Below are 16,626 nucleotides of genomic sequence, written 5' to 3' on the forward strand. Positions count from 1 at the left end.
TGACCATGTTTCTTTGTAGAGAAATTATGTGTCGTCAGCGTCTACTATAAAAGGGAAACCCCTGAACTGTATAAATAGTAAGGCTATTGGACATTCTTATCCACATCCATCTAAATGTTACTTCTACAGGGCTAGCTTTCCTCTTTCTGTGCGAGTCTCATGCTGATTTACTGTCATTTTCTCCCAGCATCAAATCCCATTCCTCATTCGTGCTCCTTCAATATGCTAACCTTAGTGGATGGGGTGGGGGTGGAGGTGCAGGGGTGTCGAGAAGGCAGGCGAACAAGGAGATATGTCCCTTTGGGGCAGAGTAATATTCACCCAGCCCAACAGAGAGTTTCTGCCCCTTTCTTCAGACTCTTCTTTGACTGTATACAATCCAAAGACATTCCGCTCCTTGTTCACGCGTAGCAGGAGCAGTCATCAGGTGGGCGCTCTAGGACGCAACTAAAGCTTATGCTACAGAGGAATTTTGGGGTCCAGCTGTTAATTGCATTGTTTTTCTGCAAAAAATACTCCCAGGTTGTTTTGCTTTCCTTGCTATTTACAACCTACGGTGACCACACCTCTTTGCTAACCCTGCCCGTTTCCCATAGCTTATATTAGTCACATCAAATGCCAATGGAGACGTGATCAGATGGAGGATAAACTGAATTTAATTTCCTAGTTTAACTTTTTTTTTTTTACTTACTATGAGACATTTTATCTAATTTACATTTTTTAATATGCTATGCATTGAGTCTTAACTTCCAAGGACTGTAATCGAATTGTTGAAATACAGAGTGAATGAAATGGATCCTTTCAGTATTATTATACTGTTGTTTAGAAAGTACCCAATCATACTGAATGATCTGAAAGTTACTTATGTGAAAGAAATGGGTCTTTCATGTTCCTTTACCATAAATTGAATGGATCTCCACCTAAACCAAATGTGGACTGCTGAAAAGACTCCTCTCCTGGAGAATTAATCTATAGTTAGATCCTAATGGTCAAAAGAACTTGACAGATGAGTTGATGTATTGGAAAAAGAGAGAGCACATTTATGGGGTTAATTTATTAGCATATCCTCAGTCCATATCTTTCTTCTAAGTGGTCCAACTGTGGCATCCACTTTAGGAACTGGGAGTGTCACCCTCTCGTCCCTGCCTGGGCTGGCACCCTAGAATGAACGCTGGCCCCGCCCCTGCTTCCCAGGGTGCACTTCACTGTGCCAGACCTCTGGCCTCAGTGGCTGCAGTGTTCTATCTGAAATCTCGAAGGAAAAAACCATCCGGATAGAGCTGAATGTTGCAGGGAATGCTGGGTGATTGCACATGGGAAGGTATAGAGTCGTGTGTGTAACTGAGCCCTTCGTATTGTTTTCATTCACGAGCAACTGCTGAATTCATTCGAATTCATTCATTCACAAGGCAGAATGCACTCTCCATGCTCCATGTAAGTGAGACGACCAACAACACAGGGTCAAAAGAGAAAGCCTTTCGATGTTTCTCCCAGTTTAAAGTTTATGGATAATCTGCCTGAATAATTTGCCTTTTCCAAGCAGTTGTTGAAGCAGTTAGTTTTTTCTCAGAGATAGGAGATACATCAGATGTACTTAGGTTTTTCTTAGCACCAATAAAATATTCTCTAAGGAAACCTCTTACTACATAAAGTGGAGCAAAACAATGGTTAAAGATGGAGGATAAACTGGAGGAAAAGCAAGTATATCCAATAGAGTGTTTGAGCTATCTGTTCTAAGAGATATTTCAGTAATAAAACAACACACTTTCCTAACTGCAAAAGAACTAGAGTATTTAAGGAGGCCTGTGTAGACCAATCACTGTGGAATTTACAAACATGAATAGCATCTTTAGTACAAGTTAGTTACAGAAACAAGCAAACTGTAGGTTGCCCCAGGAGTTTTCAGAAGAGTAAATCCTGACTTTAAAAGCCATGTATCTGTATAGAAAATTATACTTTGGTACTTGGAAATGCTAAAAAAGAGAGACAGAGACAGAGAGAGAGACAGAGAGAGAGAGACAACATTACATTCGCATAGATACAGTAGGTTATATACCACAAGCCTGCAATGTTTCTGGAATTTTGAAAATTGCAGATGTCAAAGGTGCCTTGCTTTGCCTCGACCATGAAAAAAGCAGCTTAAGAATGTGCTGTCATCCCAGTCTTTGTTCCTGATGCCTTTGTAGGTACACTGCCTAACTCCAGCCACTGATGATGCGCTTTGTCATTTAGACATTCGAGGGCACTGTGCCACCTGCTAGCAGCAGGCACTACACCCATGCAGAGGGCGGAGTACTCTCCTCCCTGATGCTTCATTAAAGGGGTGTGAAAACATCAAGAGATGTTTTTAAGCCCATGACCTCCAAAGTTCCCAGTCCTTGGAAATCAGAATTACGTATTTCCTTATATTTGTTTTTTGAATTAAACCACACAGAGAATTACATAGTAATAACCTGTGCTTCATTTGTTAATGTGCCTTTGAATATAAAAGCTTATTTGTGTGTGTGCTTTTCTTCAGAAGTCTCAGCTCAAACGGAAATCTGCGATATTCAGCAGGACTGGAAGCCTTCCTTCCTCAGTAATGAAGAATTCACGCAGCTGATGTTGGAGGTGAAATGCACTTTCAAATTAGCTTAATGGGTTGCAAAACGAAATGTAGCTGCTTGTTCCAGATAAGACCCTGTGCCCAAGTAAACAACTGTTCTTGACCCTGGAAAGAGGTCTTGAAACAGATACCCTCCTGAAGCTCTCAGGCCTACTGCTTATGTTTTGGCTACTGAGTTGGGTGCTATAAGCAAGAATCCCACCCCCACCCCCATCTGAATATGAGTGTATACTGTCACCCTAGTGACTGCAGGGTGGGCCACACTCACAGTCTCCCAGCCAGAGGACACCTATTCAGGGAGCCGGAAGGGGACTAGAGCTGGAGGTAGGCAGAGGGAGTGGCAGGAGGGAGGAAAGATTCCATCTCTATACCGTCTTTCAGCGCAGAGAGTCTCCTCTTTAGAATGCAATGGTTATATTTTTTTCCTTAGTAGAGCACATTTTGAAGACAAATGTCTTCTTTTAAAGTTATGCTTTTCACTTGAGTTCATAGGACATCAACATGGCACATGGGTGTCAACCATCAGTGACCCTGTGCCTCCCCACCCAGCACACACCCTTTCTGTGCCAAGAACAATGCTCATGTTTCTTCTTCTAGAAAGTGAGGTGTCCACACCCGTCTGCAGGGCTGGGTGGTGGAAATCTGGCTGATCTGAGCGAGTGGCCTTCCTCAATGTCATGTGTTTATATGTGGGTGAAACCCCTCCACACAGATGACAATAAGTCTCTACAAAAACATCTGGCTGAGTGCTCTGACACCTAAACTGGGGATAAGACTGGGAGCGTATAGACATGACAGTGGAGGGATAGAGAACCCCGGACGTGGCATGACTGGGACCTTAAGTAAGAAGAGGAGAACCAGGACAGATGAGTTCAGCAAAAGGAAGTGAGACGCTGGCTGTGTGTCAGTGGTTCCTGGCAGGACCACTTTCTAAATCTTTCTATATCTCATCTTATGTGCCTATCTAAGACTGATGTAAATTTTTATTTATGTAGATGAATTATGCAGAAAACAGAAAGTACTGGGTAAGAAAATGCTAAAAGGAAGCTGTCCAAATATTATGAAATACAAACATATTAATAAACATTTGCATAAAAATGAAAGATACTTAAATGTACATGTAAACTAAATTTAAAGAAAATACAGAACGTTCCGCAGAAGCAATGCATTTTAAGTATGTTAAATTTAGAGCAGCTTGTAAAATATAGTGTTAAAGTAATCTATCATTATACCACTTTACAGAAATCGTTTTATCTTTTAATTCTTAGGGAAAAGTAGTTAAAACGCATAACCCTAAAGTACCCACCTCTTTTTAAGAGGCTGTAGCACGTTCTTTTTTTTCTTCCCAGTTTCAAATGTTCGAGGAAACAAGACTTTTATAAAGTTAAAAATGGAAAATATTTGGGCTAAAAGGCAGGACTGAGATTCAGGAGACTGACATTTCTGGAAAAAGAAGGTTTTAGATTTGCATGGATACTCTTCATGCATTTTCTCCCACTCCCAGTATAGATTCCTTGAAGCAAATCTAAAGAAAATCATGCCTGATAGCAAGTTGGACCTGAAATTAAGCCTGTACAACAAGCGAGCCTTCTGGGTGAATTGCAGCTTTGAGGAGTGTGGGAAAGCCACCCGCTAGTCCTTTTGATTTACCTCAGACTTCTTTAGGCTTCTTTTCCTACCTGTTGCTCCTCAGTAGACACTTCATGATGAGGACCGGGAGCCTCCCTGGTGGTCTGAGCCCCAGCGGTGCCCCACCCCACGATGACGTCATCACCCCTTACTATGCAGCTTCCTAATAATGTGTGTCCTATTACACCTACACCACTCTTTGCTTTTTTCAGAACTATTTCAGGGAACGTGAGGAATCTGTGAGAACCATGTCTTGGTCATCAGGAGGTTCCCTTTTTAAATAAGGACAGAATCCAGGACAGAGCCCATCAGGGCCCAGGGAACTCAGCTGCCGAGGCCCTTGGTGGCAATCCCTCCTTCCTCCTGCTTTTCTTCAAAAGGCCCCACACCAGACTCGGGGTTGGGGGTGTGGGGGGGACTAATACAGTTGTGGAATTTGAAAGAACAAAAATGCCTTTGTTGCTGACCAGTCAAGCTCTTCAGGTGTAAGCCAGGGAAGAGTGTGGCCGCAAGCATTTAGACAAGAGACTCAAAGGCAGGGAAAGCGCTTGGTGGCCAGCAGTTAGGGAGTTTTGTGAGAAAAGCTACAGTGATCTTTTCTCTTAGCCCAGAGGCTGTCCTGGAGAGCACAAGAAACATTCCATCAGAATCAGGAATGGGCAGGAAGGGGTGATTTCATTTCCTGCTGGTGTGTGGCAGGTATGAAATTTGGGCCATTATGGCGTCTTCAGTGTCCTTGAATCTCCTGTTAGAATCACCTTTACATTGAGAGGGGCACATCACTTTGCAATCACATTCTATTGAGTCATTCTCAAATGTGGCTTCTAAAACCAAAGCAAGCCTTCTTAAAGCAGTGATTCAGTGCCTTCGATGGAAAATGCCAATGAGCTGATGAAAGTTATCTCCCATCTATAAATACCTTCAGCTTTTTCACACCCACTTACTTTACAAATTCAAGAGGGGCATGGGCTCCCTGTGCAAGAAGATCATTTGTATTCATTGCTCCCACTTTTCCCAGTATTCTAATCTGCTTTTTATAAAAAGGTCCACCTCTTAAACAAAATTCACCTCCACTCGTACTGCAAATATGATTTGAAAAAACGTTTAGGAAAATACTTGAGGGGAAAAGAAAAATAAGTTACTAGGATGTGTGCCTTTGTGTTCACTGTGACCCATAAATCTAATCCAGGATTTCTCAACCTCGGCACAGGATTTCTCAACCTTGACATTTTGGACCTGATAAACTCTTTGTTGTGGAGCCATCCTGTGCATTATGGGACATTTCAAAGCACCCTTGGCCCCCACCCACTAGGTGCTAGCAGCACCCACCCCAGTAGTGACAACCAAAAATATCTCCAGACATTGCCAAAAGTCCCCAGGGAGGCAAAATTGCCCTCAGTTGAAAACCACTGATGTAATGCAAAAGGATGAGGCCTGCTTAAGAAACGTGCTTTGATATATTTTTCAGTCTAAAGTCCTGTAATATGGAAGTGTAAAAATAATAAATGACCCTAGTGTTAATTTTCCTGATGAAAGGAACCCTCTCTGGTTTTGGCTGGTTGCAATCATGTCCTTAATGCAGTTAGCAGACTATTTCCGCTTCCTGCTGCAGTGCACTCAGCCGCACCCTCCTAATTTGAAAGAATTAGTGCCTTTTTGGCTGTGCAGATCCTCAGTGATATCTTGGGAGGATCTAGCTAAGTACATACAAAATGTTTCCTGAACTTTCTAAATACGTATTTCAGTTCTTTTTTTTTCCCCCCAAAGTGGGACAGTTCCCATATTTGGGGAAGATGATATTTCAAAGCTGCAGTCAATCAAGCAACCATGATGGGCTTACTGTGACAGTCCACATGAGCACATTCCTGCCTTGAAGATTTGTTTCCTGGGGAGGTGGGCTCTCCCATCGCTCCTGAACTGCGTGGTCTGAATTTTAGAAATCAACTCTCAGATGTGTCTTATAAAAGCCTCATGAGCATCCAAAAAGGAATCTAAAAGCAAAACAGCAACAGTGTCTGTGAGAATACCCTGCTACCTAAATCTTTTCTGTCGTGCACTCCTAGAGCAGGGTGCCTGGCATACAGTAGGCGCTCAGTGAAAGCTTTTAGAGGAATTGCATTTTCAGACATTCTGAAGTACTTCTGGTTCTAAATGAGTTATACAGAGCGTCCCCCTCAGTCCTTACTTTTTACTTCTGTGGAATCACGTGAAACGTTCTTTGCAAACAGTTCCCTTGGATGTGTTTCTCCTATGGCAGTGAATGTAGGCACAGGTCTCTCCTGACCAGTAGGCTAACTTTCTGTTTTTAATGCATCTATTAGGTCTGATATCCTTCAGTGAAAGTTTACCAAGGAACTCAAAGTGATATTAGGGAACGACAAAATATCACTGACATCTTTTAATGGTAATTGTGATAGTTCTGACTCGGCCCAATAGTATGTTTACATTAAAACTCCCTAGGTAATTTCCCTGGCTAAATTTTGGTTCATGATACCAATAGATCAGATTTTTCACTGAGCCTTTTAGTGCTTTTGCAAGTACTTTGCCTGGGCTAGACCAATTCTGTGTAAGAACTCATCCTGTGTATCAGGCAGAAAAGTGCTGTGAGGTTATTCGTGGAAATATCTGTGGCTTCTAAAGGTTCACAAAACAAAGTCAGTGTCATAACGCGGGGTCCTTTGCTTTGATGACATCCTCCCCCATAAAAGCATGACCAAGGGGCCTTCACTGTTGACTTTTCCACAGGCATTAGATGGTTTCATCATCGCCGTGACAACGGATGGCAGCATCCTCTACGTTTCTGACAGCATCACACCTCTCCTTGGGCACTTACCGGTAAGTTTCTGTTCCTCCGACTGCCTTAACCAATACACATACTTATCTTGCCTTGAGTACCATCCAGAACTTCGATCAGGGTGGTGCAGATACGTGGGGGTCTGTGTGTGAGGAGTTTCAGGCCCAGGCCAATGTCCCAGGGGCCTGCCAGAGGAAAGGCAGGTACCAGCATGTGTCATCCTGGGGCAAGCAAGGCGCCCTGAGTGAGCAAGGCCAGACCTGGCGTGTGGGATGTGGGTGCAGGTCCTTATCCTCTGTGCCCCAGAAGCCATGGACTGACAAGAGTCACTGCACAGTTAGCAGAGCTCAGAGCCTCTGCAGAGGCTGACAGATGTCTTCCTGCAAAGGGACACCTGGGTTAAGGAATATGCACCAGATGGCTGCAGATGGGGTGCGGTTTGGGGATCACCAGGGACATGACTGAGATTGCAAGTAGGTTGTGACATTTACTGGTGGTAAGGGTTCAGTGACAGGTGGTCCCCCGGGGGATTATAATACTCAGGGAAGACACTGTTGACAAGACGGCCTTGGGGAACGAGGAGGGTTTTGTCAGCTGAGAGCCAAGGACCTGCTGTCCAAGGGAACCAGGCGGAGGCCGGTGGCTGCAGCATGTTCAAAGGCCCTCAAAGATGTTCCTCCCTTCCCCTTTTCCTCCCGCCGTCCACCTCCCCTTCTTTCCTCGCTTCTCTCCCTCCTTCCCTCCCTCCCTGATACTTCCTCCTCAATATAGGAGCCTTGCTGGCTTTCTCTTAAGCTGCTCCCCAACCCCCATCAGGCTAAGCACCTGGCTGGTGGAGGGTCCCTTGTAGACGTTGGGCCAGCCTTCCATTTCCTGCCACACCATTATTTATTCCTGCGGAGCCTGACCTTGACTGACAGCTCTACCAAGAGCGTCCTCTGGATCTGATTGGGATAAAATGTCCTCTATTCTCTCTCCACCCAACAAGCCCCACCAAACCTCTTAACGCCCACCACACCCCACCCCTAGCACATCGGCCAATGAGTGACCAGTGTATGTGATGAGGAGGGTAACAGCTTGCCCTGGGTTCCTGTACCTAGGGAATCCTGGGCCAGCAAGGTGCTGGAGGACCGTGGTTGCCTCTCCTTAGCAATACCTGCCTGGTAACGGAGCAGCACGGCCTTACTCTGTGGGCAGCTTTGCCTCCCTGGGGTCATGACCCCTGTTTGCCATGGCCCAGATTGCACAACACCCTGAGTCATACTTTTCCTCAGAAGCCCCTCCTCTCACCTCATCATTTCTGCAGAAGATGGAGATCAAAGCCTCCATCCACATTTTTCCTTTGCCAGTCCCTGTGTGTCATAGCTCAGAAAAGCAGTTTTTACTCTGCTAAGCAGATGCCTTTGCATTATGCCATAATCCATCTAGCCTTTCTGTTTCAGCTCATTTCCTGTACCACTTCCAGGGTGCAGTAGTCTTGGGGGCATGAGCGTTCTCTCTCCTCTCCATAGCTGTCAGAGAGGCTGGTTCTCACTTCACCTAAGGAATCAAGAGTGTGGTTTTCTGTTGATTCTAGTCTCAGACTAGAAGAGTAATGATGGGGCCGATGTGAGGAATATAGAAGTGACCCCATTGAATCAGCCGGCTTCCTAGGGCTGAGCTGAGAGGGGCTGAGGAAGAAGAGGAGATGGGGTGCTCTTTTGGAGGTTTGCTGCATCATATTCCATCATAGGAAGATCTGCAATGCTGCATACATTCCAGTTTGGCACTCTGAGAAAGTGCTCCTAGGAACACGAGAAACGTCTGCAAGTCTCCCTTGGAGAACTGATACAGTCCAGAGCTGCTGGACCGTAGGGTGTGGACGCCTTCACCCTTACCGGATAACTCCAGATTGTCTCCATAGAGCTTGCACCAGTTTGCCCTCCGCCACGTCAGCAGAACTTGCTATTGTCAGCTGTCCCAGTTTCTGTCAGTCTAGAGTGTGAAGGTGTCTCCTAGAGATTTCATTTAGATTTCATTTGCTTTTCTTTCCATCACTAATAAGATTGAGTGTCTTTGAACACGTTTGTTAGCCATTTGGATTGCCTCTTTTGTGTTCAAGTATTTTGCCATTTTCCTACTGGATTATCTGGGTTTTTTCTTATTTTGATTTGAACATTCTTTTCATGTTCTCGACACTAGTCCTCTGTCAAGTATTGTTTTAATCGCTTTCTATTCACTGTGACCTAGGGTTGTAGGAATGGCCAAACACGTGACACTTGACACTGGACAGATGAGATTGACAGCTGTTTATTAGTCACGTATACTCACAGCCCAGGGAGGAGAACGCAGGGCCACACGGGGCTGCACTCTCAAACAGTGACCCAGCAGGGGCTGTGAGAGGCAGGCTGTGTAGTGACAAGAGGGTGAGGTGCCTCCTGGTCCCCACAGGGGTGAGACTGGCTTGTTTGAATAATTCTGCGGACTGTCAGGGGACTAAATCCTCTACTCAGAGACAAGTGGGAACCACACTCGGTCCCCTTGAAAGGAGGGCTGTTTAGCTAGGGGACATTATCCATGGGGATGGAGTACAGAGAGGAACTTTCCCGTAGGCCAGCCAAGGCCTTCCCGATTTGCCAGATGATAAGACCACATAAAACAGTGAATCTTAATTGTAGACCTTACACCACAGGTATATGTGTCGCAAATCTTCTCTCATTTTGTGACTTGCTTTTCCCTCTCTTTAGTTTCTTTTGATGAATAGAGATTCTTGATAGTTGGTACTCTTTATAGCTTAATTAATTCTTCACAACTCCAAGGCTAAAGCTATGCTCTACACGATCTTTTGAAAGAGTTACTATTTGGCCATCAATTTGATTCCGAATCTAAACAGAATGAAAGCATATCAAATACACCTCCACTTTCCTGATCCTTTAGGGAGACGAAGGCGCTGACTGCCTCCCAGAGCCCATTCCTGCCTCTTCTCACTGTGGGACGTTCCATGGACTTCTCACCATTGTCCCCTCTAACTGCAGCCAACGTAGCTCTCCCAGCTAGAACTGCCAGGGCCTGTTGGGACATTCCTGAACTGAGTGTCTACCCAGCCCACTCCCAGCTCAGCTGGGTGCAAGGGAACTGGTGCTGCTGGGTCACAGGGAGAGAAGAAGCTGCTTCCTGTCTCGCAGCACTTCCAGATGGTCTCCAGGCTCTCAAGGTGCCTCAAGAGAAACCCTGGGAGATGTGCGATTTGGAATTTAGGACAGGCATTTTGAGTGAAACTCAGAATAGGGGCAGATTCTTGAAACAGCAGCCACGGGCTGTCAGTTGGGATGGAGACCCTCCCACCTCCGACAGGTAAATGATGTTCCTGATAATGTGACTCAGCCGTGAAGGTGGCTGCAGATGGCACATTCTCTTGCTTGTCTCCATAATTGCCATTATTTTCATGAACAGAACTCAGCTCATTCAATTGCAGGTAGAATTTACTCTCCTGTAAGCACTAGGGTATACATTTTCATATTATCGTTGTTTGTGTTGGTTTTCGGCACATGAAAATGGCATAACAGTAATGTAATAGCAAATACGTATAAAGAGCTTGCTCTGAACCCTCTCCATGAGTTAACTCATGCTTTTCAAACACTTTCCCCCAGCCTACCTCCCCCACCTCCATCCAGCGTTCCTCTTTATTCTGTGTAGAACCTGTACCCTGAGGTCCCCCACAGCCCTCGGACCTGCCAGGCAGCCCCCAACCTTCCTCTCTGCCGCACTTGCCATCATAGGAGGTAGGCTCCTGACTGGCCCTCGAAGAAGAGATCCGGGGCTGACTTACTTACCATTTTCAAGTACTATCTGAAATGTCTTTAAGAAGAAAGACTACTGCCATCAGTGAACATTAGTCATCTTCTAAAAAACTAAAGGGAATGGGCTTAAAATAAAATTAGGAACATCAGAAGGAAGTTGGAGAAACCAGAGTGAGAAAATGACAGCACAGCTAGTGAGGGGGTTGTCTCTAGAGATCAAAATGGGGCCGTCCCAGCTAGGAGCCCAGGAGCCACCAGAGTCCCTCCTCTCCTGCCTCCTGTCCTCTGTCAGCCACCAAGGGGTGTCCACCTGCCTCCATCCCTTTAAATGCTGGCTGCAGGAGGGGATGGACCTGCCTGCCGTGTTGTGTGTCTTCCCAGCGCCTGAAGCAGTGGCTGGCATGTGGTAGCGTGCAGTCAGTATGGGCTGGATTATGTTGTGGAATGAATTGTTTGGACTGTCTTTTTCATCCCCCCTTCCCCTGTGCCTTTGCAGACTTGGGCCAGCTCTAGTTTCCTAAGCTCCCTTCCTCCTCACTGCCAGAGGTCTCTTTAAAATAGAAGAACAGCCCTCACTCCCTTCCCGTGGGTCCCTCACGGGTCCTCCTGGTACACAGGATGGTGCCCTAACCCTTTGAGGCCTTCTGTACTGTGGCCGCACTTCCCTGTGCAGCCTTCAGCCCCTCGCTCCTCTCCCTCCCCCGCAGGGCTTATGGGCACCCACCTCCATGCTTCTGTGCCTGCTGGGCTCCTGCCCGGAGCACCCTTGCTGCCTGGCAGGCACCGTTGTGTCCCCCAGATCCCGCTCCAGGCCTCCTCCTTCTGGGAACTGTTCCCTGGTAGACTCTCCTTCTCTTGATTTTGGATTCAGCACAGTATGCTCAGTGTTCTCTGGGTGCCTGTCTTTACTTCTGTCACAGTGCTTGCCATCCGTTCTGTCAGTGCATCAGCACATTTTACTGAAGGCCCAGCACCATTCGATGGCGCAGTACGGGGGTGAAGAAGACAGGCAGGGCCCCTGCTCTCCTGCAGCTGACGTTTGGAGTAAGGCTGGCAGAGTACACGTGTTAACACACGAATGAACAGGACAACTTCAAGTCAGTTCATACATGGTCATTAAACATCTAATCAGGCCTAGCATTTACTGAGTGTTTGCTGTGAGCCCTTTTATCAGCAGCGGACTCGAATCAGCTCCTTTCACCCTCAGCTTTCTCATCTTTCAGTTCAGCAAAGCGCAGCTTTGGGGGCAGAGCCAGCTTTCAAACCTGACCTCTGCGCTCTCACCCGCCTTGCTACGATGGGGGCTGGTCCCTCACAGGCCTTCCCAGCTGGGTGAAAACATGCCAGCAATTGCGGGATACCCTATCATGTGTGATGGAGGAGCGCAGAAGCCAGAGCAGCAGGGGTGAGCATTCTGGACGAGGGGCTGTCATGGGTGCCTTCTCAGAGGACATGACTTTAAAGCAGGGACCCGAAGGATGAACGAAAAAAGAGAGTGCAGAATGTTCCAGCCAGAGGGTATAGCCTGGGGGAAGGCCCAGATGGAAGAACAAACCTGGCAAACTGGAGAAAAGAAAGTCCAGAGGCCTGGAGCAGTACTGGGAGCAGGCTGGGTGGATGGCAGATGGTGGGAGCCTTGAAGAGAATTGAGATGTTTAGGCTGCATCCTGGGAGCGATCGGAAGCCCACAGATGGTTTCAAGCAGGGTGGTGATTTGATCTGCTACGAGGCCCCTTCTGGAGAACAAACTGGACAGGGACAAAAGTTGATGTGGGAAGACCAGCTTGACCACTTCCTTCCCTGGACAAGAGATGATAGTGGTCTGGACTAGCATAGAGGCCGTATACGTAGAGAAGTGAGTGGGTCTGAGAAAATTGAAGGGAAGAAAATCTCACAGCACTTGGACATTGTGTGCATGTGAAGATGAGGGCGGGAGGGGGAGAAGCCAAGGATGCCACCTGGGCATCTGGTATGGGCAAGTGATCGGTTGGCAATACCATAAATGGGACCAGAGAAGACAAGGGGAGGAGAAGGTACAGGCACAAAAGAATGATGACCTTGGGGATGTGTGTGACTGCTGTCCGCAGGGGCTACCTGAGTGGCAGCTGAAAGGTTAAGCCAGGGCGCACGAGAGAGTCGCCAGGACACACAAATTTAAGAGTGTATGCAGATCGTGTTTGAAGTTGCAGGAGGGGCTGAGTTTACTGAGGAAGCCAGAGGAAGTGATAGAGACGTGCTTGTGTCCTCTGCCTCCGCTGTGAGTTTTCAGCTTCATTGCCCAATGTGGGAGCCACCAGCCATGGGTGGCTGTTTACTTTTCACTTCAAATAATTAAAATGAAACACAATTAAAAATTTAGTCTTCGGTCATACCAGCCACGTTTCAAGCACTCAGAGGCCGTGTGGCTAGTAGTTTCCGTAATGGACAGCGCAGATGGTACGCCATTTTCCTCATCACAGACAACAGCTCTAGTGGACAAGCCGTCTAGACTCGACATTGTATTTATTTTGTATCCACCGTGTCTAGGCACTCAGAGAAAAAGTACAGTTCCTTTGATCAGAGACCTGTAAGAAGTAAACAGGCAGCTGTTTGCGGACCTAAAGGTCAGAAAAGGAACCATGTGTACTCTTCGCGCCCTTCAGATGAGCGAGTGGCCTCGAGCTAGAGCTCCATACTGCCCAGGCCAGAACCAGAGCGATGGGGCTCCTCAAGCAAGAGGCGAGGTCTGACTTAACTCTTCCTTCTTTCTTCGGTCCGTGGGCATCTGAGCAAGTGAAACCTTGTAGATTACACTTCAGACTTACAGAGTGACAGATGGAGAGTCTTCACCGAAAATCAGCTCTTGAATTTTGCATTTCCTTCTGAGCACTTCTGAGTGGTCATGAATGTTCAGTTTTTGCTGTTGCTTTGGTTTCCCGTCTTCGTTGAGTGTGTACCTTTGTTCTTTATTTTCTTTTTCAGTCAGATGTTATGGATCAGAATTTGTTAAATTTCCTTCCTGAACAAGAACACTCAGAAGTTTATAAGATGCTTTCTTCCCATATGCTTGTGACGGATTCCCCTTCCCCAGGCTACTTAAAATGTAAGTTTAACTTTCCTGGTTTTACCAGCTATAAAGATAGGAGTTGTACTTTTGAAAAGAAGTTAAAATGGATTAAGAAAGGAGGACTAATTTTAAGAATAATTTTTTGTGTGACTCAGAACATTTCCAACATCCTCAGAGGTATATTTTAAGTTTAAAATTAAACTGGAGTTTGGAATATGAAAGACATTTAACTTTTATGTGGAAAATTTGAAAGCGTAGAGCTTCAGAATATTAACTTGTTTTGCATGTACTACAAGAGGTTCCTCGTTTTTGTTTTTGTTTTCACATGACAGTCTTTTAGTAATAAGCAGTGCGAAATCAGTGAACAACCCACTTATTTTGGAGAACACTATAAGGCTAGATTTGTATGATACCAAGTAACCAACTGAAAACCGAATAATTAGGTCAAAAATCCAAATTCTCTTCTCTTGAGGCTGTCGTCTGGTTATTTATATACATTTGCAAAGCTTTCTTGTTTTTGGAATTTTTAAGTTTTTATCCAAATTGGCCACCCGGCTAGAAGGCTGGCCTCGGTGCCTACTGGGCCATGTGTCACTTAATGAAACATATATGTTGATAGAGGTAGCAGGTTTGCCTTGGGTTTTTTCAAGCCTTAGTCCATTTTCCATGAATAATTTGTCTTGTTGTACATCTGATTTTACTTCAAAAGCAACGTGAAAAGATTAAATGAAAGAGAGCAGCTCTAGACGAGCAGCTTTATTTTAATATACCACATGAAAACAACCGGAACTAATCAATGCCGACATAACCATCTGCAGACATCTGTGAGCAAATGAAGACTAATTGGGTCCAAGTATGGAATACAAAATACCTGTAAACTGTGGGGGTAGGGGGAGCCTATGGTGCAAAGGTTACAAAACCACGTCCAAAAGTCAGTCGTAATGAGAGAACTATCCTGGCCATGTGTAGGCTAAACCCCGTGAGTTTCACAAAGATGTGACTTGTTCAATCGAGGGTGTATAATGCTCACGTTCTCTTTCTCTCCTTTTTCCTTTAACGGCCCAGCTGACAACGATTTAGAGTTTTATTGCCATCTTCTCAGAGGCAGCTTGAACCCAAAGGAATTTCCAACTTATGAATACATAAAATTTGTAGGAAATTTTCGCTCCTACAACAATGGTAAGCTTTAATTGTCATATAATTGCAACTGCGTCTTTTATCATGCCCACATGCACATGGGGGCCCAAGAATCAGGGAGGGAGGAGGCGGGAGAATCTGTGCTTTTCATATTTGCGTTTAGATTTTCATCTTCCCAAGATGCGTTTTTGTGCTCGTAAATGTTATCTCCCATTCGAGAAGCACACACTCCCACACCTGTTTATGCCAACGTGCAAAGTCCCACTGAGATGCACATTATTCGTTTATTTACTTGCAGGCTGACGGAATAGTTCTCCTGTGAGAAACAACTTGCAGTTACTAGAGTACAGGCTCAGCCTCCGCACAGCCAAACAGGGCTTCATTGTGACATGACGATCCATAACCTTGGTTTCTGTATTTTTATCCTCCTTTTTACAGCACTGCTGTGAGCATATTTTAATAGCTCTGGTGCATAGGTCTTCTGCTCACTCCAGTCCTGATGCACAGTAGGTGACAAGCAAGCGACACTATGTGGGTGCCAAGCAGGCTAGGTCAGGCAGGAACGTCATCCTTTCTGAAATTAATCTGGATACCTAGTTGTCCAAGCTCTGACTGTATCTCTAAATTAGACCCTGAACACTCAGTTTTACTTTTGACTCCTGCAAAATGGGAAAGCAGGCCAATGCTAGAAATTCAGGGGCTTGGGCCCCTCTGTGAACCTGCCCATCCCAGGCTCAGTGTGCCAACACACAGCCCCACTGTGGAACCCAGCACAGGCGGGCCTGCATTCTGTCCTCTGCGCTCCTCAAAACTCAGTGCAAAACAGATACCTTTGAAAGGTCCAGCATTTAATACAACAGGAGATGGGAACAACGAGAAGGAAGTATTGACAGGGAATGGTGGAAAGAGAGAAGAGGGAAGGAGGAAAATACCAAAGGAAAACAAATAGGAAAAGATGCGGCTTGGAAATAAGGGGGTGGGTGGCAGGTGGGAGGTCCGAGGGAGTTGTGATGGCAGCAGCAACTCGTGTGCTGTTTGGTTACTGTTGTTTAAGTCTGGACCACAGTCAAATCCATTACCCCAGTCAAATGAGTCCCAAGTTTCCATGAGAATCAGCCAGAGTCATGGCACTGAGTCCTAGTGGAGGCCCCTCTGTTTTATGTTATTCACATAAACATACTAGATGCTAAGCAGCATGAGCCTGCCAGAGCGTTTTTCAGCCCCAGTGTTCAGGGCTTATGCCTGGATGATGGGCTCCATGGCCAACTGGGGTCCTTCTGGGAACCTGCCCACCCAAGACTCAGCATGCCTGAGTGGCTGGAAGTGGTGGGAGGTCAGCTTCCCCAAGGGGGCCCCTAAATCTGGGTAAAGCAGGATGAAGCCAAGGGCCTGGCCATGCTAATATGACTCATCTGAAAGGCTTTCCCAAACATTCTGAGATGAATGTTCAGTGCACCACATAAATAAGTAAATGGTAACTCTTTGGTCTGCCAGGTAAAGAAAGTGACCTGAGGGATACCTCATAGAACACCCAACATGACGCCAGCCCAGGTGCAATGGTCATGGGTGAGGCAGCTTGTGAAAATGCAGATTCTTAGCCCGCACCTGAAGTTTCCAATTCAGGAGACCTGAGGGT

The 16,626-nt window shown here is 46.0% G+C and overlaps 1 protein-coding gene across 1 annotated transcript in view; it reads left to right on the top strand.

Moving 5' to 3' along the window:
* NPAS2 (neuronal PAS domain protein 2) overlaps window positions 1–16,626 on the top strand; it is a 144,852-nt gene that overhangs the window by 92,617 nt on the left and 35,609 nt on the right. The window contains exons 4-7 of the mRNA XM_019753869.2: window positions 2,519–2,610; window positions 6,980–7,069; window positions 13,769–13,889; window positions 14,919–15,032. Coding sequence (XP_019609428.2) covers window positions 2,519–2,610; window positions 6,980–7,069; window positions 13,769–13,889; window positions 14,919–15,032 — 417 coding nt within the window. The remainder of the gene's footprint in view (window positions 1–2,518; window positions 2,611–6,979; window positions 7,070–13,768; window positions 13,890–14,918; window positions 15,033–16,626) is intronic.

The sequence above is a fragment of the Rhinolophus sinicus genome, linkage group LG05, assembly GCF_036562045.2.
Source record: "Rhinolophus sinicus isolate RSC01 linkage group LG05, ASM3656204v1, whole genome shotgun sequence".
Lineage (NCBI taxonomy): Eukaryota > Metazoa > Chordata > Mammalia > Chiroptera > Rhinolophidae > Rhinolophus > Rhinolophus sinicus.